Source organism: Etheostoma cragini, chromosome 5 (genome assembly GCF_013103735.1).
Source record: "Etheostoma cragini isolate CJK2018 chromosome 5, CSU_Ecrag_1.0, whole genome shotgun sequence".
NCBI classification, from domain to species: domain Eukaryota; kingdom Metazoa; phylum Chordata; class Actinopteri; order Perciformes; family Percidae; genus Etheostoma; species Etheostoma cragini.
Genome location: NC_048411.1, coordinates 20,631,004 through 20,654,714, shown reverse-complemented (window position 1 = coordinate 20,654,714; position 23,711 = coordinate 20,631,004). Strand labels below are relative to the sequence as shown.

The following is a 23,711-nucleotide window of genomic DNA, read 5'->3' as shown; positions in this document are numbered from 1 at the left end:
CCATCAATCAGGTCTTGGCAGCTTACTAAAATTTGGTCTGGGCCCAGAAAGAGCTGGGAATAAGGGTGCCGCAGAAAACCTCTGGCATAAGCAATGTTCACAACTGTAAAACTCCACACTGACCTCCAGAAACACAGACAATAGAGGCTTGTAAATATGTATCATGAAGTGAACGAACTAGAAAAATGCCCCAACAGCACTGTGTGTAAACTTTATTCCTCTTTTTGCATGACTTTTGTGTAAAGGTAGTGCTTCGTGTTAAGCTCAGGCTTTTGCCATTTGTTTTGACAAATCCAAAGTTGACACTGCAGGACAGAACTCAGTGTATCGTACACTGTCGGATAACACGGGAAGTAAATAATCAGCTGAACTGCCACCACTTTAAGCAGCCTTGCCTCAAGACTTTTATTAACCTGCTGTTTTTTGCATTTTGTCATTTTCTTACAAAAATCATTATGCTTTTTAAGACTACAACAACACACTATAGACAGTACATACGGTTTTCCATAATATTTGACTTATTGGATTAGTTAGGTATTTCAATACATCTTAAATTATACACTGCTTTCAGAAGAATAATTGTTTTGAACTAACTGGCACCAGGATGTGAGCTAAAGTCATCTCCTCAAATCTGTCAGAGCTTCATTACTGCTTTCGGTTAGTCGGGTGACAAAGTTTCATCGAACATCCCTTCGTTTTTGACACATTAGTAATACTTGATATACTTGAGAGTAACAAGAAAATTGTGCTCCTTGTTGCAGCATTATAATTTGGCAGCACATGCACAGACTTCAGCATTTAGCATTATTCTTTTTTATTTCACCTCTTTTCTTTCTTTTGTCTTTTTGTCACAAGCATCCGGAAACTCCAGATATCTGGAGTCTAAAATCGACCGCTCTGACCCAGCGAAAGGTTTGCAGCTGCAAGGGGATGGACATTTTATTGAGTGTCTCTTGTTTTGGTGACATATCCCTCAAAGGCTTTAGAGGCTAAACAGACACTCTCTCACACACACACACACACACACCCATACAAAGACAGTACCGTAACCTCATAGACAAGTGTTCTTAGTCCGTATACAGCAAACACTTTGTACCTGTTGTGAGAGGGCAAACAAAACTATTGCACAGTAGCCATCTTTCTAATCAGAGCATGAGACACTTGTGAAATTAAACATGAACAAATTAGCCCCTGTTTTGCCACCTCATCAAACTACATAAGGCCGTAGCAGTGCTTTAGGAGGGAGGGGGAGGGGAGTGTGCCCCCTCCATCCCTCAATAACAAAGTCTCTTCTTCATCAGTGCCAAATCTCTATGAATTTTTTTTTTTTTTAAAGCTGCTCTAGGGTTAATAAAGTCTACATGGAACAGCAACAGGACACAGTTGTTTGGTGTCACTAATGTTATTTTCAGTATGTTACTTCCTCTAGGAGCTGAGAGGTGATTGCATGCTGTGTAGAGCAGTGATGCAGATATAATGTCCAAGTGGAAAAGAGAGGAGGGAGGGATGGTCCAACAGCCTTGCAACAGCCAGTCCTTCTGAAGTGTGTGTGTGTGTGTGGAAGAAGTAGAGGTGAAGGGTTTCTATTGCAGTTTCAGTGGAGTCTTTAAGTTTCAGGAGTCTCTGTGCCACCAGTTGAGACCCAGAGCAGCCGATCCAGATCCTAGGTGTGTGAGGGTGTACAGGGGGAGAGGGGTAGAAAAGGCGGGGTCAGGCCTCTACATGTTGAAGCCATAAACGGGCTGAGCGGGGAAGCCCACAGGGGCGGCGGGGTAGCCGTAGCCCGGGTATGCTGGTTGTGGAGCCACTGGAGCAGGAGAGGCAGGCAACATCAGCTGCTGGCCTGCTCACACAAACACACACAGGGTTACATGCTAACAGACAAAAGTTGAACTTTTTTAGAAATAAGTACATATTCCTACACTATGTTATTTTATTTATGTTTTGTTGCAAAAACAGATTTAGATTCTTAGCAATTAGGTTTTAGGTTAATGAAAGGGTCATCATGTGGTGATGTAAAACAATTTTCTTCCGGGCACAAGAGGTGTGTCCTGAATATCATAGGGTAAAAGCCCTTACTGAATGACAACAATTGCTGCTGGTTTGATCACAAACGTCTTTGTTCAATATGGGTTAACTTGGCCGGAAGGCAACATTCATTCTTTTTAACATTGGAAAATGTAAAAATAGATAGACATACAAAATGAAAGCAAAACAATTCAATGATGTTGTTTCTTCATGGGCAAAACATTGTAAATGTCAGTGACAAATCTTCTGTGTCTCATTTTCATCTGGAAAATATTAATGCAGCTCTTTTTGACCCAGGTATTATAGACAGTTTGTTATAGACAGATAAATACAGCAGCTCAAATCCTGCTATCTTCCCCTGTTATCTCAGCGGGAGGCAGTGTTTTCCGGTTTAGGAACCACAATTGTCTGCCTGTAAACCTAACATACCAAACACTATCGGCTGAGGCTCTGTCACCTCCTCTTCAGTTTTCCTCTGGCTGTCTGCCTCCTCCAGTTTGTCCACCTGAGGGCAACAAAGACAAGAGAATAGATCAGACAAGGCTCACTCACAAACTTTACCAAAAAACGTGATTTCATACATTGTAGGTATCCTACGGAAACCTTGCAACTCCATATACTCAGCTTTGCAGGCTGTTTAAATTTAAATCCAAGCAAAGATTTCAAATGCAAATTTCAAAATGTGTCCCATGGCCCATTAGTAAAATCCTAAAACAGCTGTCAATAAAAAGACAATATTCAAAATAAAAGATTTTTGCTAGACACCTACAATGTAGTGATCACAGTGTGCCCATGTTATTTAAATTGCTATTTATTTAATGTTATACAATAGATAAAAAACTAAATATTTCAGTTGTAAGACTACACTAAAGTTTATATTTCGTATTACACGAATAAATGCTGATGAAAATGAATTGTTAACTCAGTACATATATCATACCCGCTTCTGAAAGACAAAACTACACACACTACTTCACAGTGCAGCTAAGGTTACCTGAGATAAGATGCCATGCAGGTTTGGTGAGAATTTCTAATGCAACTCGCAGTACAAATGTTAGGTCAAGAAATAAAGGGCCCATTTTCCAAATCACACAAAAAAACTAAATGACCCCTAGTGTTTTCTAACCATGCAGGCAGTGACTGCTGAGAATGACTTCTACTCTTATAACCTCAATTCAATTAAGTGGAATAACATTTCATTTACGCCTCACATGGCACTAAAATTAAATTTTAAAAAACCCTCCAAAACAACAGAGATTGTTGTCTCCAGATTCAATGTCCTTGTTCCTCATCAAATAATTCTCAGACTTTACTGTTGACAGTTGTCACCATTTTTATATTCTTCAGAGAATACATAGTTTTTAATGAACACTGATGACAACAAGGTATGTGGGTTATTATAAATAGTAAGATAACGAGGACATTGTTAGGCACTGCTTTTTGATTTTCTAAAATGTCATTTTCTCATGTTTTGAGCAACAGAATACTATAAACTACACCATTGCGGGAAACCACTGGGGGAAATGTTTTATTTTGTTTTGGTATTTGGGTGAACTGACCCTTTAAAAGTAAAATTATAGTGAGATTCAAGGTTAAAGAAATATTACTTGTGTATTGAGTAAAAGAGAAGCTATACATGCCTATCTGCTGATGCTACATTTCCAGCCAGTCACAGTTAGCATATCAAGAAATGACATAGCTTCCACATGCATCCTGTGAGCCGGCCCTCCTGACAGTTTCATTAAGTGTTTTCCATTCTGCTGAAACCAAGCTTTTTATTAGACGCTCACAAGTGAAGCTCATCCTTTGCCAGGCATACAGTGCTTGTGCAGCGAGTTGGTTGTAGTGCCAATTCTTCTTTTTGTCATTAAATGCAAAGCAATAATCCGGCTTTGTGCTTCAACTTCGGAGACAGCTGAACACAAAAGGTTTCTTATGTAAGTGGAGATTAATGTAAACAATGGTTCCATTAAATAATTTAGAATAAAAAAGGTTGAATTTCCATTAATTCATTCAATTCATCATTTGTCTATGTTGCCTATTGATTGCCAACACACGTTGGCAATCGATGGCAAATGTTACTGCAGCAGCAACTTTACTGCTGTCTCTTAGTATTTGGTTTTCAACTACTCCAAAGTTTGAAAAAAATAAGTTAGTATTTCCCTTGCTGAATGGCTGCACTGATTCCATCACAACCAGTTTGACCAGTTATTTATGCAACAAAGCATTTGGTCTTTTGATTAGCTAAAATAGTCAGAGGATTTCCCCAGAGACAGAGAAACTTTTAGTTAGTGTTTGTAGCCCTGCACTGGTCTAACAGTTAATATATTTGAAACTAAAACTTGTTAACTTGGAGTTAGAAACATGGGAATGCATCTAACAAGTCTAGAGTGGCTCGCTCTCTTTATCCGCATTCATGTCTGGTCCTTGGAGAGCATTACCCAGGGGGAAAAATCTCATGATTTTGCATTGGCACAACTGATTTTTTTTTTTTAAATGCCACTTAACACTACAGATGAAGATGCAGCCCCAAAAGAGAGGAGTTAGAGGGTGAGAGGTATCTGTCAGGCCAGGACAGGCTAGTCCTGGCCCTGAAGAACAAGATGGTGCACAGGCTTTGACCCCATCAAAACAGCATTTATTGGGCTCTGAACTGGTCAGATGTTCTTTAGACCATACACCTCCTGGATACAGTGTAAATCTTAAAGTCAGTTCAACCTTTAATCATAAAATGCCGGCAAGTTAGGGATTTATAGAAAATACATTATAACCTATCAAACTACTGGACATGTGGAATTTTTTTAATCCCACAAGTAAGCAGCCCTCATCTTCTTGTAGCAGCTAAATATATTAACATATACTCCTTCATATAAACTTCATATGAACTTTCTCTCTAATCAGCTCCATGGTAGAAACCGCAAAAGAAGAGATGCTACTTCAGATTGCAATCAGCTATTTTCACATTTAGCCTGTTGCTTTGCTTTTTTATTTTTGCACTGAGAATCAATAGACAGCAGTGCTCATCTCATTTCATAGTTTCATAAATATGTTTCTGTTTCACTGCTGAAAGTCTGCAACGCCAATGTATTAATAACATGTTGTGTTGGTACTAAAGTGGAATAAAAGCCTGCACAAACCACTACAGCTCTCCAAGACCAGAGCTAGTTAGGCCGGACTCAGTCTACAGTCCATGCTAGGTTCCTACATCAGAAACCTAAGAGACAAGTTACAACAAAAAAGAGACAGAACACATAAGAGAAATAAAAAGAGGGCCAGAGACCGTCACCTTCGCTGCAAACTCATCAACCTGGAAAAGAACCCAAAGAGATGACCTCAAGTGACCTCACATGTCATGTCCTCTACAGGTCAACATTTTAGTAATGATGATGGACACCGGATGGAGTTCACTGGCAAACATACACTTAACTACCATTTCAGTACATAAGAAAGCCTTATCTCTGTTAACTACATTTCACAGTATGACCTGTTTGTCAATACCTCCAGGAGATATTACAGACTATTGTCCTCCTCTCACCTGTCAGTACAGTTTTCTTCAGGAAATGAAACAATTCATGAAAAATAAACCAATTATAAAACACAGTAAAAATACAGATCTTCAAACTTGTTTCCTCCAATAGAAATACTTTCATTAAATACTACTTTCATGTTAAAACCCAAACTTAAAATGAACAATAACTCTTTGTATTGTTCTTCAGTGGAGCACTAACCTTTGTCAGGTACTCTCTCATGACCTGGATAAAGTATGGCATGGCAAAGTCCATGATGTTGTGCCTCCAGGCCAGCTCCAGCACCACATCAGGGTGCAGCAGGTCATATGAGGCGAACAGGCAGGCAGCGAAGCACTCCTTCCTGCCCTCCTCCAGGAACCACTGGAGCAGAGTCTCTGCCAGCTCTGCATCCTTAGACTCTGCAACGTACAGCATTGCATCCTGGGAAGGATGGGAATACAGTGTGTTTAATTATCATTAAAGCATTCATGCAAGTTTTGGAAATGGTCTACACAATTGTTTCTATGAAGACCTGGCTTCTGGATAGATAAGCATTGAAATTATTTACTTTTCCTGTCTTTACTTGATGTTAGTTGGTCCATGTATCTACTGTATCTCCAAATACTGTCTAGATATCTTGTATCTCTCTAACGAATAAACAAACAAACAGTGCCATCTATAGGAACATCGAGGCACTTGTAAGCGCTTCTCTCAAATATTGTCATTCTTTTTTTTCTTACCTTGTAGAGTTTGTCCTTCTTGCAGAGCTCTACACTCTGTCTCCAGCGGTTGTTGCCCTTGTACAGGTAGGCAGCAATGCGTCTGAACTCAATCAGTTCATGTTTCTCTAACCTCTGCGCAAGGCCAATGGTGTCAAAGTTGTCATAGGCATCGATGGATGCTCTGAGGCCCTGTGGATAACACACATAATGAAAGAATATTACATCACAGACCAAAAAGTGAGACAAAGGATACCTGAATCAGTTAGTTACTTGTAACTGGAGCTCAGCAGTGTGACGTAGTGACCAGAGAAGCTGGGTAAATTTAACACTATTTAATTTATTATTTCAATACTCAAATTTCATCAAAAACATGCAGGGGATAGGCAAAATAATTGACTATCTACTTGCTCTATCTCACTGACGCTGCGCAAAACGCCCGACGCAAGTGTCTTTACTATTTTAAGACCGACGCAGTTGTTAACTTCCTGCACCCACGTTGTTTAAATAGAAAATGCACCTGCACCCATCCTTTCGCCTTACAGGGAGGTGGTGTTCAGGTGGATTCTTGGCGTATTGCTATCCTGTGGCAGAAAAAAGTGATCGGGCCCTTTAATCAACAAAAACCTGGTCTAAAGTCAGAAACGCAGCCCTATATACAAATCCGCCATCATAATAACAATGCGGCAAGGTACAAACGCGCCTGGCTTTTAAAGGGAATGGAAGATGAAACTGATTGGTTGATTGCATGTTACGCCCAAACCTATGAATTAATGAATACACTAAGTACAACCCTTTTGAACCATGCATCTGGCACACAGACCGTTTTTTCTGCAGTCAAACAAGCAAAAGTGGATTTGGACACGCCCTAAACGCACCTGCGCCATGCACTTCACGGGGTGCACTTAGATCGTTAAAACAGGGCCCAAAGTCTCTTTTCATCATGTGTTTGCATTATTTCGTCTACCTTCTATTTTCAATGTTGCATTATATTAAGCCAGTTTGTGAACTCAACACCAACTGGTAACAGATCCACGCGGAGTGCAGCAAGAGGCTAAGGAAAAGTGCATTTGTTTCAGTTAAAGCTACTCGTAGATGGTACTCATCCCAAGACACATTTTAAATAATAAAATGTATGCCTCTTTTAACATAACTTAAAGAAGTGCCTAACAAGTAGTCAGCATTGTTAATATTAATTAAGGCACTTAAACTTGCAGCCATCTCTCCTGCTTTTTTATGCTCTGCCTGTGAGATTGTCTTTTTCACTATTCACAAATCGTCTGTTGCTTGTTACTGTCCCAGCAAAGTTGTTTTTGTGCGTTTTCACCAAAATGTATGTCAATGCTATTGTGCTTTGTCTGTTATCTGATTTGACAGTTCAGCTCAGTATGTATGCGTCCTGGTCAACCAACTTTTCTTGTTTTTATGATGTTGCATTAATATTATCAACTTTGATTGTATAGGGCCAAATCTGTACGTATTATAGACAGCATAATCCTTTTATCTCTTTTTAGGGTCACCTCTTACCACCAGTCCAGGGAGAGCGGACGTAAATAGCCTCCATGCAAATTCTGGCTCATTATACTTCTATGTGTGCATTGTCCCTGATAAATTAACCTAAAACAAATAAAATAAATTAAACATCAGTAACAAAATTGCTAAGAGACCTGATAGTCTTCCTCCTCTGTAAGCAGGTTGTTGAGGGCTTCGTTGACGGACTTGTTGTTGTGATTCTGGACAGACCTCAGGTAAGGCTTGATTAATTTCAGCTGGTTCACCTGGTCGAGCAAAAACAACCCCTAATCATGTCAATCATGTTTTTCACTGCATACTAAATGTAAAGAAAAATACAGAAGGTTTGGTTCACAGCGGTTGACCTCGGCGCTGGTTACCTTGCTGAAAAATGTGACAGCTCGGCTGTGGTCCAACCGCGGAGACAGAATGGTCAACAGGTCATTCAGAAAGAGGGGTTTGTATTCCAGGTAGAAGGAAAGACATTTATAGTACAACTCCACATTGGCAACCTGAGGAGAAATAATGATAAAGATCACAAAACATAAAGATCTTTAAGGAAGGCAATGACCAGTTCAGTCACACTTACCTTGGCAATAATGTCCTTGAACAGCCCTTCTTTCCAAGCATCTGTCGGATGAGACATCATTGTGATGGCAGCGTTGTCAAACTCCTCGTATTTATCGTAGAGGAAAACCAGCTCTGCCCAAAGATGAGACTGTTCCGCTGCACGAAGAACCTGGTAGACCCAGAAAAACGAAAAACAATGTCAATGTCTGTCAGGTTTTAAACTAAAGCAGTCTTTCTGTCAAAGTTTTGTTTGGTTAAATACATTGACTCAAATTTGACATACTAAATAGTGTAATGAATGTAGTGTATACTGTATATCCAACATACCAATGCACGTACTACATTTTACAACAAGTACCTTTTTTTTTTTTTATCTAGTACTTTCAAGTCAACCATTTTGAAAGGATTTTCTGTGCTTAGTATTACTTTTAGGGTGCTGAGAAGAAGCAGACATCCATGCAGAGTAATAAATCCAAGGAGTTCATGGCACACAAGCAGCCTCCTTGTGTGTGATGAACTCTTTGACTTTTTTCAAAACACAGAATTGTTTAGAAACCGAACAGACATAGAGGCATGCTCTACCTTTGGGATGTTAACTCTGGACCAGAAAAGCTCCAGGTGCTCCCTCATCTTCTGAGGCTTGAACTTTGAGTAGAGGATGGCGAGCTCGGTGAACATGCCCATGTGGGCCCTCTCCAGACCCAGTGCCGCCTCCAGCAGAGTAATGAGTTCCTCAAAGTACCCGCGGTCCTGATAGTAGCTGATGAGGTCCTCCAGCTCGTCGGCGTGGATCACTATGTGAAGACCGCAGATTTGTGCCAATCGAAACTCCTCGCCATCCACACATGCAAAACACACCTGATGATTGAAGAGAGGTTATTCCTGAAATCTTCTGACCATATTCTAATAAATGCAAATCTACAACTACTCTATATAGGAAAAAATTAACATATCATGTTGATAGAAATAAATATAAATCTGATCAGGTTGCTGGCATTTAAAAACTACATCTCCCATGAGGCTCTAACAGTGCTTCTCTGGCTTGTTCACATAATATGGAATAATAAAAGACTAATGTTTATGACCTGAGAGTGTTCCCACCATTGGAAAACTCTTTTTTATTTGCATTGTTGGTCATTTGAGGGTTAAAAAACACTATGAGTGGCCAATATGGTATTATACCAATTAAAACTCAAATCAATTACCTTAAATGTCAGACCTGGCATGGGGTCATCAATGTTTGTTTACTTTTCCAGGCAGTGTTGTAATTCTAAAGAAGGATATATCAGTTTCCCTGTAGTAATTACTTAAGGAGTATTGGGAGGTGCTCAAATTTGACAAACCAATACTGTATCAGATACTATTTTATCTTTGGTTGTAGACAGTCTGATAAAATATAATAAAAACCTATGATGAAAAAAAAAATTACTTTCCAATAAGCAATTGTCAGTCAAAGGCCAGTTAAAAAGAGGCTAAACTTTTTTGTGGGCCAGTTACCTCTTTCCATGTACGTGTGCTGTTGGCTTTCCTGGCGCTGTCCACAGCTGCCTGGTACTCTCCGAGGTGGACTAGTGTGGATGCGAGGCGAGCAAAGTTAGACACATTGTTGTACAAGAGCTTGGCTGCTTCATACATTCCCTCATCATAACATCTATCGCCCACCTGGTGAAAAAGAGTGAAATTAGCAGATAGGCAAAGAACAGCAGACACATTCTGCTACATAATCCTCTTACCGCGACAGCTGTGACATTTTTCTTACCTGCTGTATGTGAGCATTGTTGGGCCCACTGACAAACTCTTCCAGCTCAGCCAGACGGTGGGTTTTAGCTAAAGCAAAGATCAGCTCTGTCTCCACGTAAGACTCTCTCGCTTTCTTTCGAGCCATCTGAAGGAATTTAACCAAGTCTTCCCAGTTATCTGCAAAACACACCACCTTAAAGATCAACTCAGATCAATCACAACACAAAATAATTATTGTGAGCTGCTAGTGTTAAACAGTTATACTGCAAAGCAAAGGCTTACTGTTCTTGCTGGCTGCGTTGACCACTTCCATGTACGCTGAAGGGTCAACGGCTTTGATATACGAGTCAATGGCCTCCTTGACCAGGTCTCTTTGAAGCTGAGCTCTGGCTAACTGGCTCCACACCGCAGGTTCATTACAGCGCTCGGCAAACTCATAGGCACGATCTAAGTTCCCTATGTGCTCTATCAATACCTAGAGACATGAGGAAAGGAGAGAGTTGCATTATCCAATCTGACATACAGGTATGAGATTAAAAAAAGGTTTTGAGAAAGATCCAATATTACAGCCTGCATCATCCAAGGCCAATACAGATTTTATATACTCATACTCAGCATTGGCAAATTCATCAAAACTTTCAATGATCTGAACCTTGGGGAGAGTTATGCAAATCCTCTGCCAAAAAGGTGTAAATGAAGAGATTCCTGACAATAGGAAAAAGACACTTCTACAACTTGTGCTAGACTGGGTTAACCATAAAGATAATTGATGCTTGGTTATATGTAACCTTTTACATTCATGTTATACTGCAAAATGTCAAATAAAAGAAGTACTCTGATCAGTACTCAACTTTAGCCAGCCATACGCTTACTGAAGAACTTGGCATTTAAAATAGTATCAGTGCAGCTGGAGCAGTATTACTTTTATTTTACCTGTATGGCTGAGGTGTTGACATCAAACTTCTTGAAAATGGCGAACGCTTCTTCAAAGAGCTCATTGCTGATGGCAATATTAGCGATGTCTGGAGCGTCGTAGTTGTCTAGCCTGTTAATGTACTCCATAACACGAGTGCGGTCGGCCTTGATGGCAGTCAAAATCAGCAGGTTCTGGAGGTTTCTGGGAATATACCCATAACAGGGGATTATTGAAAATATTAGAAGTAATGTGGTTCAATTATTATTCAATTTTCAATTAAATTAAATTGTATCTATGGTGTCTAATCACAACAGGAGATATCTCATGACATTTTCAGATAGAGTAGGTCTAGGCCACAACAATTTCAAATATCCACAAGCAAGCATTTGGTGCAATAGTGGCGAGGAAAAACTTCCTGTTTACAGGCAGTAACCTTGGACAGACCCAGGCTTTAGGTGGGCGCCATCTAACGCTGACGGTTAGAACAAAGAGATACTGATACAGATTTATAGAAATAATGACTGGATTATGATGCCTAAAAAGCTGTAAGCCCACTGTACCTGTGTTCACTGAAGACAGAGTTATCAAGTACAATCTTCTCCAGCAGTTCAATCAGCTCGTTGGGCAGGTCCGCAGTCATGAAGGCCTTGACTGTGACTGACACCTCCTCTGGGTCCTGGGTCTCTGACAGTGCTGTCTGCACCACCTGAGTTAAGATAGAATTCATCAAATAAACGTAGGGAAAACACCACTCATTCAAATCCTGCATTACTTCAGCAGTGAAGCTGGAGGACACCTTACCTGGTCGATGAGTGGTCTTCTGAAAGGGTTGTTTTCTTCTAACACATTCGCCCAAAGCTCTGGATCTTTCCGTCGCACAAGATATCGAGCCTCACTCTTGAATAAAGAGTTTTCATTGCACACCTGAGAAGAAAACATTTAAAGTGATTAAAGATGTATCTATGTTAGAATTATGTAAATTACCCTCTAAATGCTGCATGGTGTGATGTACACACTTTGATGAGCTCCAGGTCACACTGTCCTCTCTCATAAGCCACACAGGCCAGGTGGGGATCTCTTTTCTCGCAGTATTTTCCGACCACAGCGCTCTCGTAGAACGTGTTCTCCTTCAGGAAGCGTTCGGGTGTGTTGTTGCTATCAATGTAGATCTTGGCCAGGGCATTGTGGGTCGCCGGCTCCTCACATCCATCATGGATACGGGACTCCAGCCATGGCAATAGAAGTTTTAACCTGAGAAGATAATGGAAATACACACTGTTTTGTACTTCGGTTTTCATCTTCACTAAATCACACAATATGCAGCATTTAGAAGAAGCTTTGAACTAACATGCATCTGACAAAGAATGCTCTCTAACCCTTGATACTGGTGTTATGAAGCTTAAATTATATCTCTGTGTTGATGTCTCGCTGTTACTGTTACTGTAGTGTAATGCACTGACACAAAACAAGATGGCAGTGTTGTGCATTCATCACTCATGCTATACTGGAAGTATTTATGTTCATATTCTCTCACAATTACTTTCTAAAACAGAGTTGTAACAATGGGTTTGTAGTGAAACTAGCTTCAATGGATAAGTAAAAAGCAAAAAATTTTTTTTGCTATCTGCGTAAAACACGGGCCTACAAAAGACCAGGAAGAATCTGCATTGGAGGCACCTTGTGTGCTAAAATAAAAATATTTTTTTCAGCTTCTGTAGAGCAGAAACTGCTGAGCTTACACAGAGCAAAAGACAAACACAAGAGCCTTCATGTTTCTTCATATTTAGTTCTCTGCTTTTGTCAGTCACCTCTGTTTGTCTTTCACTCTGTGTGTGAGTGTGTTCGGTGATTTAAGGACACTACAAGAAATGTTTCCATTCCTGCAGGCAAGGTGGTTGATTATCTCAAGCATTATTAAGAAAGAGATGATTATTTGTTAACTCAGTTTTTATTTTTTTTGAAAATGTGAAAACTTGAAGATTACTGTTTTTCCTTTAAGGTGTTGCATCCTGGAAAAACGTAGTTACCTTTTTAACTAAGAGGTTCAATTAAACACCTATTAGGTACCTACAAATACGCAAATTATGTTTTTTCTATAGGTACCAAGTCACTTTAATGGACAAGTATTAATCAGATGTTGAATCTAATGAAACGTACAGAAGTAACTATGTAAGTCATTTACCGTTTTTACCAGTTATCATTTAGTCTTACCTGTTCCTTTTCTCTACCTCCTCCACCAACTCATCAGTGGAAAACTGCCCTCTGACCACCATGATCAGGTTCTTGATGACATCCTCAGCACAGTCAACATCCAACAGGCCGCCTATCACCACCGGTAAACGGCTGGGGTTCACCTGAAAAAACATTGCAACAAATTCTAAATAATTATGTCAACGTTCAGACCAAATGAGGCTTGGATTAAATGGTAACCAGCAATGTATAAAGACTTGATCTTACTTTCTGTACGTATATTTCAATGTATTTCTGTAGACTGTTGCGGTAGAGGTAGAGCACTAGGTCATGGACAAAGTCAAAGCGATCACACACAATGATGAGAGGAAGCTGGTCTGTTAGCTTGGCCTCCTACGAAGAGAAGAAACATGAGATTAAACTGTATCAAATGGGTAATTTATCACAAATGTCCTGCTGAATGATGAAATCAATCAAGAACACTCTGACATGAGGGATCTTCTTTACCTTGAGGAAGTTTTTAACCCTCTCTGGGTCGTAGCAGTTGCTCTCTCTACATATTCTCTCCACTTCTTTGATCTGGCCAGTTTTGCAGGCAGCCTGGATGTACTTAAAGTGAACGTCAAGCTCCTGACTGAAATTCACAATCGACCCGAGGAAGTAAAACAAGCCTTGAATAGAGATGGCAGAGGAGAAACAGCACAAAACTCAGCTCAATCTATGATAACTTAAATCCTAAATTTGTCACAATCTCTTGCTTTAATTCCCCTTTAATTTTAACATGACCCAGAACTGCACCTGAACCCCCACCCATGTGTGACACCTACCCTCATAACTCTTGAAGGATTCAAAGAGCTCCACTAATGCCTCAGTCCCCAGCTGCTCATGATACTTAGATGCTATCTGGACACACAGCTGCAGGTTCTGCCTGATGTTAGCCGACAACATGGCCCTTAAACACTCCAACGAGTCTTCTACTGATAAAGAGCCAAAGAAGTTCACCAGCCACTAAAAGGATAATCAGAATAAGGGAAATGGAAGATAGAGAGAGAAAGTGAGACAGAAGGGTAAGAAGGGGGAAAAGGAGAGGAGGGGTTCAAAAGGCATTTCTACACATCATCTAAAAGAGTAAAAATTGACTTTGCCCAAGAGAACAATATTCACGTGTGACATGGATGTTCAGAGCGACCAAAACTCCACAGGCATACCTCAGGGTTGAGCAGATGTGTGTGCACCACGGCTCGTTTGATATCATACAGATCGGTGTAGTGTTCAAGAGCTCTCTGCAGCAGACCTGCCTTCTCACACAGCTGAGCAACGTGGGCACGGTCATAGTGTGTAAACATCTGGTTCCCCAGGATTGCATCTGCTACCTAAAACAAGTCATACAGACATAAACACACAAACCGTGCTTACTATTACCAAAGGTGGAGTTGCTTTTTGTAAACCAGGAGAGACAAAGTAAGACAAATCTGAATGTTCACCTGGGGGGCATGTATGAGGTTCATCTCAAGCAGACGTGTATGTAAGTGTCCTTCGGCTGGGCGGTTGTTCTTTAGAGCATCTAAGAGGAAGGAGGTGCACTGCTGGATCAGGTTGCCCTCCATGAATACATCTACAATCTACCAATGAGCAAGGGGAAAGAAATAGAAATAAAAAGAAAGAACAAAGTAAGGAGAAATGTTAGATTTTTTATTTCCTACCATTTGTGAAACATGATTTGAGTAGGCATGCATGGTAGGATTATAGTTGTTAACAACCACAGGCCCGGTAGCCAGATGTTTCAGCTTTTCTTATTTAACAACATCTGTAGAAGCAACAACTGAAAATGCCTGTGCGTGTTAACTTAGAGAAGCATCAGGTCATCAAGTTCTGTGGTTGGGACTTGGACTGAGCAGAGCAATGATCTGGCTTTGAAAAAAAGGAGGGGGTCACTGACTCAGTGAATTCCTTACATTGTTGGTACATCTGGAATAACACAGACGGAGGCTCCGACATTAGACAATTGTGTGTTTGCGTGCATGTGTGAGGGTAAAGGTGCAGATGTATATTAAAAAGAAGAAGTAAAAATGTATGTCTTGAGTAAGTAAGGTGGTCATGTTGGTGTGTCCATTACCTGGTTGATGTTGGCCAGCGGCTCCTCATCCTGGACCAACATCTGGGCAAACTGCAGTCCCTGGTCTGGACTGACACGCATTACATTTCTCAGCAAAAACACCCAGTCTGGGGTGTAGCCAACCTGTGAATGTACCGTTGATAAACCAGCTAAAGATGCATTTCTCAATTCAGTGATAATGAATTCATAAAACAACACCTAGTATTATATGCTGTCCTCAATATACAAACTCTCTCAAATGTATAATAAACATTCTAACACAATATGTTTCCACCAAATAGTATTGTGTGGTGTTTTCACACACTAAGTTATACATACAATGAATAAATGTTTAGATTTAAGGGGCTGCACTCGATACTCAGAAAATTAATATAGCAGAAATCTAATAAAACTATTTTCTATGTAAACATATAGTGGAGTAACGTCATTTCCTCTGTGTGTGTTGTAATCCGAGCTTCTCTGTTTTGGTAGCCGGTGTGCATGTTAGTGCATGTGAGCGCCTTTGGTATCTGATGGCAAGAGCCACAACAAAGCATTGGTTTTGGACGAGTTGGGGAACGTACGTTGAGAGCCATGTGGAGGCAATGCTCAACCACGTTTTTCTAAATATGAAGAACAGTCCCTTTTAAATAAGGAAATGGAAAAATGGAGTCATGCAAGCTTCTTGATCACCTTTTTAGCATACAGCACTATCTTCTGGAACTGGCCGGTCTCAGCGAAGCACTGGATGACCTTGTTGGGCACATTAGCTCTGAGGTACACACTAAGAGCGAGGGTGGGGTCAGAGGCCTTCACCAGGTCTCCCAGCTCCTCTGAGCACTCCAGCTACAACAAATCATTCAATCAATTCAGTTATCAATAGTTACTGATCATTGTGTAGATGACACTGCATGATAAGCAAGCAGCATTTAATGGTTATGTTGTTCTAATCATCCAGTCCTACCTTGTCCTCCTTAAGCCATTTCTCCAGTAGTTGCTTGCGGCCCTGCTGCAGGACAGGCCTGCACAGCTCCAGAGACTCAAACTTGTTAAGCTGGCCCTGGTCCAACAGAATACCAAAGTACTGCAACAGGGGAGAGGCCTGACCTGGCTGGGCCGGGACACTCTGAAACCTACGGATGGTTTCTGCCGTCCGAAGGATACCCTGAGCAGAGGAAGGATGGCAAAGAATATTTACTGCATCTTTTTTGTGTTTTATTTTTTACAACACTAAATTACAGTGGGTGTAATTGATTCAGTTACATCATCACCAGAGAAATACTCTACAAATGGATCTACATTAAGTGTAAATGTAAAAATGTGTGCAAGCACCTTTTCCGACTTTTTGCCAATGTACCTGGCACGTATTAGGATGTGTAAACACTACAATGTAGCAGTAAACACAGGCGTACCTTGGGTGCTGATGCAGCAATCTTTGCAGATTCTGAATAACTTCCCTGGGCGAAGAGAGTGTTGAACTTCCTGGCAAAAATCTCCTCAGCCCCTGCAAGGTTTGACCTCACAGCCATCCTCAAGGCTAGATCAGGGTTCTGCAGGACGTTGGTGGCATAATTGACAATGTTTTCCTCCTCAACACACACTGACAACACCTGTAAAAAAAAGAAAGAAAAAAAAAGATTAAACATATAAATACTGTTCAGTAGATTAATTTTCATAAAATGTTTGTTTTGTGGGTCTAGAATAACATTGAAACGTTTGCCTTTAACAGACCTATTATTTATGTTGTAAATTACTTATTGCTTATTTACTGTTAGTTTCTCACCTGTCCCTTCTTGTTGACCCCAATAATTCCAGAGGTGGCTTCATGAGGGGCGGTTACAAAGATGGTCTCTGCACTGATTCGGTTCATGTAGATGCAAACTCCAGACTCCAGGTCATACAGGTGAATGTACCCATACTTTGTGATCAAATATATCACACCATGCTTATTGCCAATCTGAGGAAAACGATCAGAGACAGAAAGTTTCAGCACCCACCCTTAGTTAACCCAAAACTAATAGGCAGCAGGGGTATTTCCTTACCTGCATAGCTACAGGAAAGTCTGTCTGAGCCTCTGGAGGGAAGAACACATCCACTGCTTTCTTAGCAAATGGCTGGTTTCCTGCAGCTGGCTGACCAACTTCAATAATATGCAACTGGAGGAAGAAAGCGCACATAAAGAAACAACCACAGTAGACAGAAAACCACAGTATAGCAATAATATCAACTCAAAGGAGCTGTTGACCAAGAAGCATGAAGCATAAAGATTGTTTCCCCCATGATCTTTACTAAAACTCTACCTTTTTTTTGCAAATCAGAGCTCTTTGTTCTGATACTTAATCCACTGTGATAGCATCATGAGTGAAATCATTGTGTAAAGTCTAGGGGCCCTCACCTTTCCCCCAGCCTGTGAGCGCACAGCAAAGCAGAAGAGGGTGGAGGGTTTGGCATTTCCCTCCACTTTGAACTCCCCAAAGGCAGCGGCGTGGCCCTCAATTGGCTGGGACACTTTCCTGTCAACAGAATACAGCTGCATCGCCCCAACCACACGGTTTTGCTGCAGGACAGAGAGACGGAACATTATTGAAGCATTTAGGTCATTAACCCGGTAAGGAATAGTTCTTTATTTTGAGAAATTTGTATTGGCTTTTTTGAGTTGGACAAGAAGATCAATATTCTAGCCTGACGTCTCTGCTGGTTGCTGGATACTCACATTGGTGAAAAAAAAAATAGTCCAGCATGTAAACTTGTCACTTTTGCACTTTTGTGTGACCTCCACTGTATTAAGTTTAAGGGGTGTCTACACACTGGACAGCCCAGAAAGGGGTGCATTTGCAAGACATCTTTACTGCTGCAACCGGGGGGTGTTTATGTACCTTAACTTGCCATTACCATGTCAATGTGGCGGCTCCTCACGCTGTGGCGACAGCCATCCTGTTAATGACTTCCATCCCTTAGTATCAAAAGCATTTCTCATAAACTTGCTGGTATAGGTCATGCAGTGCTAAAGCAATGCCATCTGGGAGTATGACTGAAATAGAATGAGAGCTACTAATGTAACTATGGTTCTATGAGTTCTGGGTGATCGCCAGAGTTATCTGTCACTCAGAAGAATCTGGGTGAGAAGACTCTGTAGGAACAGACTGTGTGATGACTTTAGGGTTTTATCCTAAAGTGTGCACCCTACGTCATCGCATGGTCATGGGTGACGGTTTTGGCACAACGACTTAACCTCCACATATGCGAGATGGAGATACACCAGTGCTAAAGCACCACCAGTTAGCAGTCATCCAGAATTCATAGAACCGTGGTTACATTCGTTACTCTTTTTATCCAGCTCTGTTTTTTTAATGCAGGCTTTGTGCTAACCTTTCTGTCCTATGAGCTATACTGTAGATAAAAGTTCAGAGAGCAAAATATTAATCATGCTAGTTCTTTAAAAGATGTTTTTCTGTCAAGTGCACTGTCATGTGTGTTTTCATACCTGTGCAGAAATTCCTATCAACAGTAGCCACTTCTGTTGTTCGTCAGTTCTGTAGTTGATGATCTGACATCCCGCCAGACTAGCGTGCCGATCAAACACTTTGGTGGGTTGGGAATCCCCCTCCATGCTCCAGTGAAAGACAGCTGTATCTGTCACCAGGGCAACAGTGTTTACCGATATCCACTTCCAGAACATGACCTCCTCTGTCATAGTGTGAGCCTTCACCTTACTCTTCATCTCAATGTTGAAGATCTGCAGCGTCTTGGCAGCTGAGGGGAAGTAAAGAAATGGAGAGAAGCAGTGAGACAACCAGGACAATACCCCTGTATTTACTACCTGCATGGCATTCTTTACCAACCATGACTACTTAAATTATGAATCACATTTTCAGATGAAATATTGTACTTATTTTTAAATCAAAATACATGAATTTGTGGATGTTTGAGATATGAGGCTGTTATGTTTTGTTTTGTCTTGTTGTTTTCAAGTTCATTACATATATTGTATACCATCTTAGTGGATGCCCCTGCCCCAAACTACACTCCCCCTGGCCCCCCCTGGATTTTAATTTGAAATATTTTGAACAGAATAAATATTTCGCCAAACATAAAGAGTGGAGCAAAACTTTTACGGATTTTCTGAAATTTCTGGTATCTGGGAATTATCACTGTTAAAGCCAGCCCATCTAGCTCACCCCCTTATCATGAAAAATATCTACTCTCCTATATCTTGTCGTAACTTACCACACAGAGGTTTCTTTTTATTTGAGCAGATTTCAAGATATCCATCTTCAATACACAGACCTTCATATGAACAAGTTGAAATGTAAATACTCTGGAACAACACTGAATCTGAATAATACTTTTTATTGGGACTATTTATTCAGAGAAGAAAATGGTTGAGAGCATGTTCTGTTGATTATTTAAAGTGACAGAGACAGTTTTTGCAAGAAGTGACAGCTTGTTTTTTTATATTTTAATGTAACAACTGTTCAATGTTGTGAGTACCACAAATAATGCCATTTACCTTCACTGTATTAAATAATTCTCATACACAAATATGTTGCAATATGAGCAAATAAAAAAACTCTGCTTTGCTTGATACCACTAGAGGACAGAGAAAGTCTGGTATTTTTGCCTTTATGGTTAAGTGTGTTTTATAACTCAAGGAAGCAGCACAGTAACCTGGCTGACACTTCCTTTGTGCAACTGACCTTAGCAGATGGCAGCTTTACGAAGGTCATAATGACTAACTGACTAAACTTAAGACAGTTTGGCAGAGCCATAATAATGTTCCTGTGTATCTGTGAATATTGTTGCAAGCCCTTCACATGACCGGTAACAACCTGCATTTACCACTAAAGTTACAGTGAAACAAACAGGTGAGGTAATGCATGATTCGGGTGAATACTGGAGCTGATGTACAGACTGCCATCACAACACACAGCTATGGTGATCCATGAATGGCATCCCTATGTAGCAAGGAAAGATCTGATATGGTTGCTGGCACACGCTCACACAGGCGTGCCCCCAACACTTTACAGTCAGTAGTATCTTTGTACTTGAGAGGGGTATGTGGGAAGCTTTTATGAGCGAGACATGGCTAAGGTATCATCACAACAGAGTGCCAGATGGATAGGCAAACAGAAATCAACTCACCGTCTGAGAAAGAGTAGAAAGCAAGGGAGAAAAAGCAAAAGTTTCAATCAGGTAAGTATGTGAAGACAAAGATAGACCAGAGGGAAAGGGCCAATGGGGGCATATGATCCTAAGAGAGAGGGTGGAGGAAAGCATTATAGCCAAATCATCCTGATCAGCGCTTGCGGTTGTGCTCTAAGGGCTAAATTCAATGGCAGAAAATCAATTTGCACAACCGATTTAGTACATTCAGGCAATAGAACTGAGTGCACTCTACATATTTAAAACCTTGAAAGAGCACTAGAATGTGGCGTTCCCACTGCAATACAAGTAGATGGCTAAATCGGTTGGAACTGGAGACAAATAAAGAGTTCAAACACCATGCAGACTTCATCTTGGAAATTTAAACAACAAGAAGAACCTCAAAACTTGGTATAAAGGAACTAATAATCCTAGCAAACATCTCACCATCCATACTCTTACTGTACCTTTCAGCGCAATGACCTTGCTGGCGGGATTCATGATGGCACTGTCGGCAGAGATCGGTCTCCTGATTGGGTTGGTGGGGTCAGATAGATCCACAATCACCACCTGGTTCTGATCGCCCACCTTCTCTCTGATGCAGATGAATTTGTCCGACTCCAGGGTCAGATAGCTGAACCCAATGTTGGCTGGGTTCACGCCCATGTTCTGCAACTGGAAATATTCAAAACAGTAACAATGAAAAGATTTACCCTAATTAAGTAATTAAACTACTATAGTATTTAGCATTTACATTTTTAATTCACATAAATCACATTCTTGTCAACAATGACACCTAATAACTGACAAATACATCTCTAAACACAAAATATTCATATATCCACTTACAAATACATTATACATTCCATTCTAAAATGGGAAGTAGATCACCTAGTCTATATTCACGACCTTCCAATTCAGGATTGCTCCATTGCAGCCGGAAATTCTGTCACATCTTTGTTACCTTTCGCTTTCTTTGTGTTGGAATATTATACTCTGGTCAATTTATGAGTACTATGGTGAACTGCTCCTCAGATCTCTGCAGGGTAAATCCAAACAGCTAGATAGACTATCTGTCCAATCTGAGGTTTCTGTTGCATGACTAAAACAACTTTTGAACATAGACAAGTTCCTCCCAGAGGCTATTTTGCAGGGGCATCGTGGATCCGTGTGGCACCTACCACCGCACATGTCAATTTTCATTGGCTTAAAGCCATGCCATTAAACCAGAGCATGTTCTTCTCCCATCCCGGAGTGCTGTGTGGACTAGCCAGACCCTCTGAACTAGCCAGAAGGTCTGGCAATGTGAGACTAAGTGTCACTTAATAATCATTGGAAAGGATGGGTTTTGTGACTCATATTTTTAATGGGGTTGAACCAAAACATGTTAAATGAATAAAAACATCGAAGACTTCTCCATTTTAGGGTGGCAATCATATTTCTAAGGTGCCAACAGTTTTCTATATTTGGACTAAAAGTAAAACTCAGCTGGAAGTGGAATATTCCAACTTCACAGAGTTAAAAAACTCTGAAGGACAACAACAACAAAAATTAAGGGAAAACATATATATGACAGCAGCTGACATTTGCATTGCAGTGGGAGAAAGCAGCAAGAAGCAGACCAAAACAGTGTTTCATGTAAAATAGCAGCAGGTCTGTTTCAATTTTTCAGGGTTTTCTTAAAGTTTGTTTACCAGACAGGAGGTCTGGTAGTACGTGGAGCCAGGGAACAAGCGTGGGCACACAGACAGACAGGATGTTAACTCAACAAAGCTTACACTCTTATTACAGCTGCTAATAACCTCCTGAATTTGTGAAGTATTTTTTGATGACTGTTGCCATTTTTTGTCTTGCACATGCATTATTGAAACCATCATCACATCTAAATTATACTGAAATAGTACAGTTTTACTTTATTTCAGCATGGCCTGTTGACAGCTGCACATAGACCGTGCATGTGCAGCAGCAAGCTGTAACGACGTTTAATTACCAACATAAACCAACCTATTTATTCAGTCTAAGCCAGTCTAAAACTCCCGAATAGAGATCCAATAAAACCAAGAATACAATTAAATGTTTTAAGAAAGCATCATTAGCAAATCAATTATTATTTAGAATATTCACTTTTCTAATGAGAAGTCATGAGATGCAACACACACCACGCCGAGCTAATGTCAGTTTCTGCTGTGCCAAATCTTAGTAGAGTTTAAAAACATGAAACACTCCACCTCGGTTAACAGCTGCTGAAAAGAGGAATTATTGTGCAAATTGTCAAACTAACTGTGAACTGAGAGGACATACCAAAACATGCTCTCTCCCTCTGATGACTGAACTGACTGCATTATGCCGTCTGAGGCAAGCGCAAAGGAATCCTTACGCTCATCAGAAGGACTGCACTATCTCACAGTTGGCTGGTGGAGCAGGACAACAAACCATGACTGCTGAGCCATTTCACCTCTATGACAGGAAGGATGTAACACCCTCATCAGTTGGGGGTGGTCAGAGGGGTCACAATGAAAGAAGGTGTTTTCTAGCAGGAAAAGATTTTTCATTATTTGTATCCAAGAAATGGCATTTTCAGATTTCCAATTACACTAGGTAGATATTTTAAAGCTGCATGAATCAAATGCATTTATATCAGCATTATCAAATCACTATTTGTTATGTGAAGCAAGTTTTCAGTGACAAACCCGAGAGAATTCTCACCCGACTCGGTTTTTTTAACCTGTTTCAGATCATTGTTTTGGTTTTATGACGTCCAAACTCTGCTCTCATTAACCATATGTTCAGCAGCAGTTAATGCAAACTAACAGAAGCAAACTGCATTAATATGTTCTTATCTTTTTATTGTCCTATAAGCTTCGGCTGTCCAACATAACAGCATTAATAGCAAGCTAAAAATAAAACATCTTAAGCCCTGCATAACAATGGAACACAATCAGTTTACAGCTGAAATGATAAATCAATTGACAAAACTAAAGCAAACAAAAACACCAAACACTCTCTGCTTCCAGCTTCTGAAGTGATAAGAATTACACTTTTATCTCAGTTGTATTGTTATTTTAATTAAATATGTTTGGGTTTTCTACTATTGGTCTGACAAAATAAACAATTTGAAGACTTTGCCTTGTGCTCTGCTAAACTGTGATGGCCGTGTTTCACTTTGTTAGAAAAATTGTGGTACATACTTTTTCCCTGATTATTATAAAAACAGTTTGCATAAGAATGCCATATTATACTGATATCGCTAAACAAGATAACTATGGAGCCATCGTCTGTCCTTGTGAAAG

At 40.4% G+C, this 23,711-nt stretch overlaps 1 protein-coding gene across 5 annotated transcripts in view; it reads right to left on the bottom strand.

The window, feature by feature from the left end:
• Positions 1-384: 384 nt before the first annotated feature.
• The window catches only part of cltcl1 (clathrin, heavy chain-like 1), a 28,869-nt gene continuing 5,542 nt past the window's right edge, over positions 385-23,711 (bottom strand). The window contains exons 2-33 of one of the 5 annotated variants that reach the window (XM_034872968.1): positions 20,889-21,096; positions 20,422-20,424; positions 18,764-19,032; positions 17,675-17,836; positions 17,322-17,435; positions 17,063-17,236; positions 16,692-16,889; positions 16,244-16,444; positions 15,973-16,125; positions 15,301-15,423; positions 14,669-14,806; positions 14,393-14,557; positions 14,012-14,192; positions 13,692-13,855; positions 13,452-13,577; positions 13,206-13,348; positions 12,011-12,245; positions 11,796-11,918; positions 11,555-11,700; positions 11,012-11,195; positions 10,361-10,553; positions 10,098-10,255; positions 9,836-10,000; positions 8,921-9,196; positions 8,358-8,507; positions 8,149-8,280; positions 7,924-8,034; positions 6,278-6,448; positions 5,757-5,978; positions 5,309-5,335; positions 2,458-2,533; positions 385-1,843 (exon numbers count right to left, since the gene is read on the bottom strand). In XM_034872968.1, the coding sequence (XP_034728859.1) occupies positions 1,719-1,843; positions 2,458-2,533; positions 5,309-5,335; positions 5,757-5,978; positions 6,278-6,448; positions 7,924-8,034; positions 8,149-8,280; positions 8,358-8,507; positions 8,921-9,196; positions 9,836-10,000; positions 10,098-10,255; positions 10,361-10,553; positions 11,012-11,195; positions 11,555-11,700; positions 11,796-11,918; positions 12,011-12,245; positions 13,206-13,348; positions 13,452-13,577; positions 13,692-13,855; positions 14,012-14,192; positions 14,393-14,557; positions 14,669-14,806; positions 15,301-15,423; positions 15,973-16,125; positions 16,244-16,444; positions 16,692-16,889; positions 17,063-17,236; positions 17,322-17,435; positions 17,675-17,836; positions 18,764-19,032; positions 20,422-20,424; positions 20,889-21,096 (5,016 nt within the window). In that variant the 3' untranslated portion in view covers positions 385-1,718. Of the gene's footprint in view, positions 1,844-2,457; positions 2,534-5,165; positions 5,243-5,308; positions 5,336-5,756; positions 5,979-6,277; positions 6,449-7,923; positions 8,035-8,148; positions 8,281-8,357; positions 8,508-8,920; positions 9,197-9,835; positions 10,001-10,097; positions 10,256-10,360; positions 10,554-11,011; positions 11,196-11,554; positions 11,701-11,795; positions 11,919-12,010; positions 12,246-13,205; positions 13,349-13,451; positions 13,578-13,691; positions 13,856-14,011; positions 14,193-14,392; positions 14,558-14,668; positions 14,807-15,300; positions 15,424-15,972; positions 16,126-16,243; positions 16,445-16,691; positions 16,890-17,062; positions 17,237-17,321; positions 17,436-17,674; positions 17,837-18,763; positions 19,033-20,421; positions 20,425-20,888; positions 21,097-23,711 lie in introns of those variants that run through there. The other 4 variants (XM_034872970.1, XM_034872969.1, XR_004656819.1 and 1 more) reach the window with 4 other exon arrangements.